Here is a 3,490-nt window from a genome sequence, read left to right as displayed (position 1 = left end):
ACTTCCCAAAAGATACAATTGCTTACTGTTTCTCCATAACAATTATATGAATTTTAAAACTGACAAAAGTGGGACACAAGCGTCTCAGAAAGTCAATATTACCTCCTTAATTCAACAGCAAAATGCCATTTCAAAGCATCAAACGTATGTTCTTCAGACAAGTAATAAAAGGTCTGAGAAAGATATCATATGCTGGCTATTAAGAATGACAACAAATTTCCAAAAACAAGTTGCTCCACTGACCACACCGCAAATCATGAATAACAGAAGCTTGTGCAAAATTAACTTGTGACAAAAGTGGAGAAAATATCAATAAGGTGGATTGCTAAAATGCAAATCCTCATAATCGAACTCAGCTTGCTATTGCGTTCATCGGCTGCTGAGAAAAATTAATTTCCTAATAGAGAAAAATCTTTTGGTTTCTTGGCCTTCAAATACATGTTTAACACATAATGCCAATAAAGCAGGAACCAGAAATCTGTCTAAGAAGCGCACGATGTTGATGTGTTTAACAATGCACACATCACAGTAACGGGCCAAATTAGACAACAAATATGCTAATGAATCTGTATTCTACCATAACTGGACCTTTAGCCCTTTCGGTATTGATTACACATCCCCAAATGGATAGAAAATAACTAGTTTCAACTATCAAGTCATCTACAATTTCTTCTGGCTACACAGAGGCACCATATATCATAAGTCACAGTCATACATCATCAATCTTGATACTGCATATCGATCAGTTGCTCTGGTTACAAGGCTTTGACAATTTCCAGCCAATTCTTAATTGTCATCAATAACATGGTCACCTTCTTGGTTTGTAAATACTACAAAAGCCACATTAGCAAGAACAAAAGAGATGTCACAATAATCTTCTTTTTATGAAGGAAATATCTAATTAGACCAATTTTCCATGCATTATGGATGCATGCATTAATAAAATTTACAGGTCTTCTCTAGGTCAAATGGCAAATCTTCACATCCAGTCACTAAAATACTGGACCAAGGATGGCCGAACCAACCTGAAAACCAAATTGATGCCAAATAGGGACTGTTCGGGTTATAAAACTTCCCCCACCCCCCTCCTCCCCCTGCCCTACTGGATTCTGTTCCTTGCTCGCTGCCCTAGCTCACTTGCACTCTCCTCTTGGATGCCGACCAACACTGTTCAAGAGTTCCAATTGCACCACTGACAAGACAAGCACCCTTCTCTCCCTCTCCCTCCCCGTGCCCCCCCCACTCTCCTTCCATATCCCCCTTCCTCTTCTCCCACTATAAATCCTCCCTCACCCTACCTCCCTCCCTCTCTATTTCCCTCACCTTCACCCTTCTCCCCTCTCCGTAGGCCCTCTCAACAACCCCCCTCCCCCCAAAAAAGCCCCCCACCAACAACCCCAATCCATTAGCCCTTCTCTCTCCTCTCTCACCCTCTCCCCAGTTTGGTACGCATCAAATAACTAAGGTACATATTGATACTATATCGAATCGGTTGCCAACCAATATAACCCTCAGTTACAGTCCGAAACCTTGTACCCGACACGATCATTTAAAGCTAGAAAGCCCATATGGAAGAGAAATAACTCAAGAAGCAACTAAAACTCTTTCAAATTGTAATGCCACTATGGAATTCAGCATCCTCATGGCATTAATCTTATGAAGATCTAAAGAACCTCAATTACTGTCACTTCCTATATAGGCAAGGATCATTGTTTCATTCTATTTAGCATCTACCAGCACTCGATATAATAAATTACTGCCAACCATAAATTGATAGCTTTCAAAAGCAACTACAGCAAATGTTAAGCAGATCAGCCAGCAAGATACGGATCAATCACCCAAACAAAAACCAATTGATCAGGTACAACATCTGTTTAAACAACATGACTTGCTGCTCCAAAAAACCAACATCTGCAAACCCTAAACACTAACCCAGTAGTCATAAATGAGAAAGAATAACAATAAAATCTGAGTGCACCTCCATACATTACTCACGCAGGATATAACTATCTAGGCAAATATTTGTTGTGGAATATCAATTTGCTGCCTCTGCAAGTAAGCCACACAGAACAGCAGGCAACATGATCACCCATCTAATACTAGATACCCAATCTGAGGACAGAACACCAGGAAATGGCATCAGCTCCTTTATACTCTGGAAGTGGTAACATCAGTAAGGAGCAACAGGCAAATGGATCAATAGTCATACGGAAGACGGCCTTAAAAAACAATTGGACCGATCAATAACACTAGCTTGAAGCATCCACCAAAAGCTTCAAGCTTTAACATCCCAATGTGTCTCAAACAAGAAGTGGAATAGATCAAGAAGCCATCACATCACCGATCATCCATACAAAGCAAAATTTTAAAAAAAAATTTAAAAAAAATCAACAACTTAAATTTGTATATTTTAAGTTGACTTTCTGCCAGAAATTTACAATCAAAAGCAAGAAAAAAAGGCTTGCCTCAAGCCCCAAGAATATTTTTTTTTTAAAGACGAATATCATGATTGTATTCAAAATCCATATTTATTGACACGATCCGCCCTCATTACATCAAGGAGCACCACCACTTCCCAAACAAGCACCCTAAGATATACTAACAGTCACCCTACTTCAAACATTTATAACAAGATACCTTGATAAAAAGAAAAGAAGGATCTAAAACTCCTGCGACGCGGAGCCAATCTCTCCCTTTCCTTTGCCCTGCTTCTTAGGCAACAGAGTCTGATGGATATTGGGCAGAACGCCACCATTTGCAATCGTGACAGTCCCCAAAAGCTTGCTCAGCTCCTCGTCATTCCTCACCGCGAGCTGTATATGCCTCGGCACGATCCTGTTCTTCTTGTTGTCCCTTGCAGCGTTCCCAGCCAGCTCCAGAACCTAAACACGCGCCAAATCCCATCAGAAAAGAGAACAGAAGAAGAAGATCGAAGAACGCAAAATCTAACCCTAAAACTAGCAGCCCCGTTCACCGACCTCAGCGGCCAGGTACTCAAGGACGGCAGAGAGATAGACGGGGGCGCCGGCGCCGACGCGCTCCGCGTACTTGCCGGCCTTGAGGAAGCGGGCGATCCGGCCGACAGGAAACTGAAGGCCGGCCTTCTGAGACCGTGAGACGGATTTGGAGGACTTAGGCTTCCCCCTTCCGCCCTTCGTCGAAGCCGAGGAACTCATCGTGCCGACGAAACCCTAGCCCTAAAAAGCGCCGACGACGGGAGGAGGGCTATATCGGGAAAGGGGGCAAGGGTCGGGCTTTGTATATAGAGTCCGTAGAGGAATTCTTCCCTTTGAACCAGCACAGCTTCGCTGTGATTGGTCGAATGGAATCTCACCGGATCGCCAGCGTGGAATTCCCGCCATAAGCGCTGGGATTTTTTTTTTTTTTTTTGGTAGAAAAGCACTGGGAAATTTTACCCTCGCCCGATGTATCAGCTCAGTGGTACGCTGAGCTGATGGTGTACCGCTGAGGTGATGGTATTTTATCAACA

General features: G+C 42.8%; 1 protein-coding gene across 1 annotated transcript; it reads right to left on the bottom strand.

Moving 5' to 3' along the window:
- Window positions 1-2,509: 2,509 nt before the first annotated feature.
- LOC105057850 (histone H2AX) lies at window positions 2,510-3,259 on the bottom strand. The gene is made up of 2 exons (XM_010940555.4): window positions 2,979-3,259; window positions 2,510-2,882 (listed from the first exon to the last, which is right to left on the bottom strand). Exons 1-2 carry the CDS (start codon window positions 3,174-3,176, stop codon window positions 2,661-2,663), a joined length of 420 nt encoding a protein of 139 aa, XP_010938857.1. The 5' UTR covers window positions 3,177-3,259; the 3' UTR covers window positions 2,510-2,660.
- Window positions 3,260-3,490: the final 231 nt, after the last annotated feature.

The sequence above is a fragment of the Elaeis guineensis genome, chromosome 14, assembly GCF_000442705.2.
Source record: "Elaeis guineensis isolate ETL-2024a chromosome 14, EG11, whole genome shotgun sequence".
Taxonomy (NCBI): Eukaryota; Viridiplantae; Streptophyta; class Magnoliopsida; order Arecales; family Arecaceae; genus Elaeis; species Elaeis guineensis.
The sequence above is the reverse complement of the archived record's forward strand: the minus strand, read 5'-3'. Positions and strand labels throughout refer to the sequence as shown.

Excerpts from the sequence above, each read along its gene's own strand:
- LOC105057850 (XM_010940555.4), bottom strand. The coding sequence starts at position 3,176 with ATGAGTTCCTCGGCTTCGACGAAGGGCGGAAGGGGGAAGCCTAAGTCC. Across the intron at positions 2,883-2,978 it reads TTGAGTACCTGGCCGCTGAG|GTTCTGGAGCTGGCTGGGAA; the intron begins GTCGGTGAACGG and ends GCGCGTGTTTAG.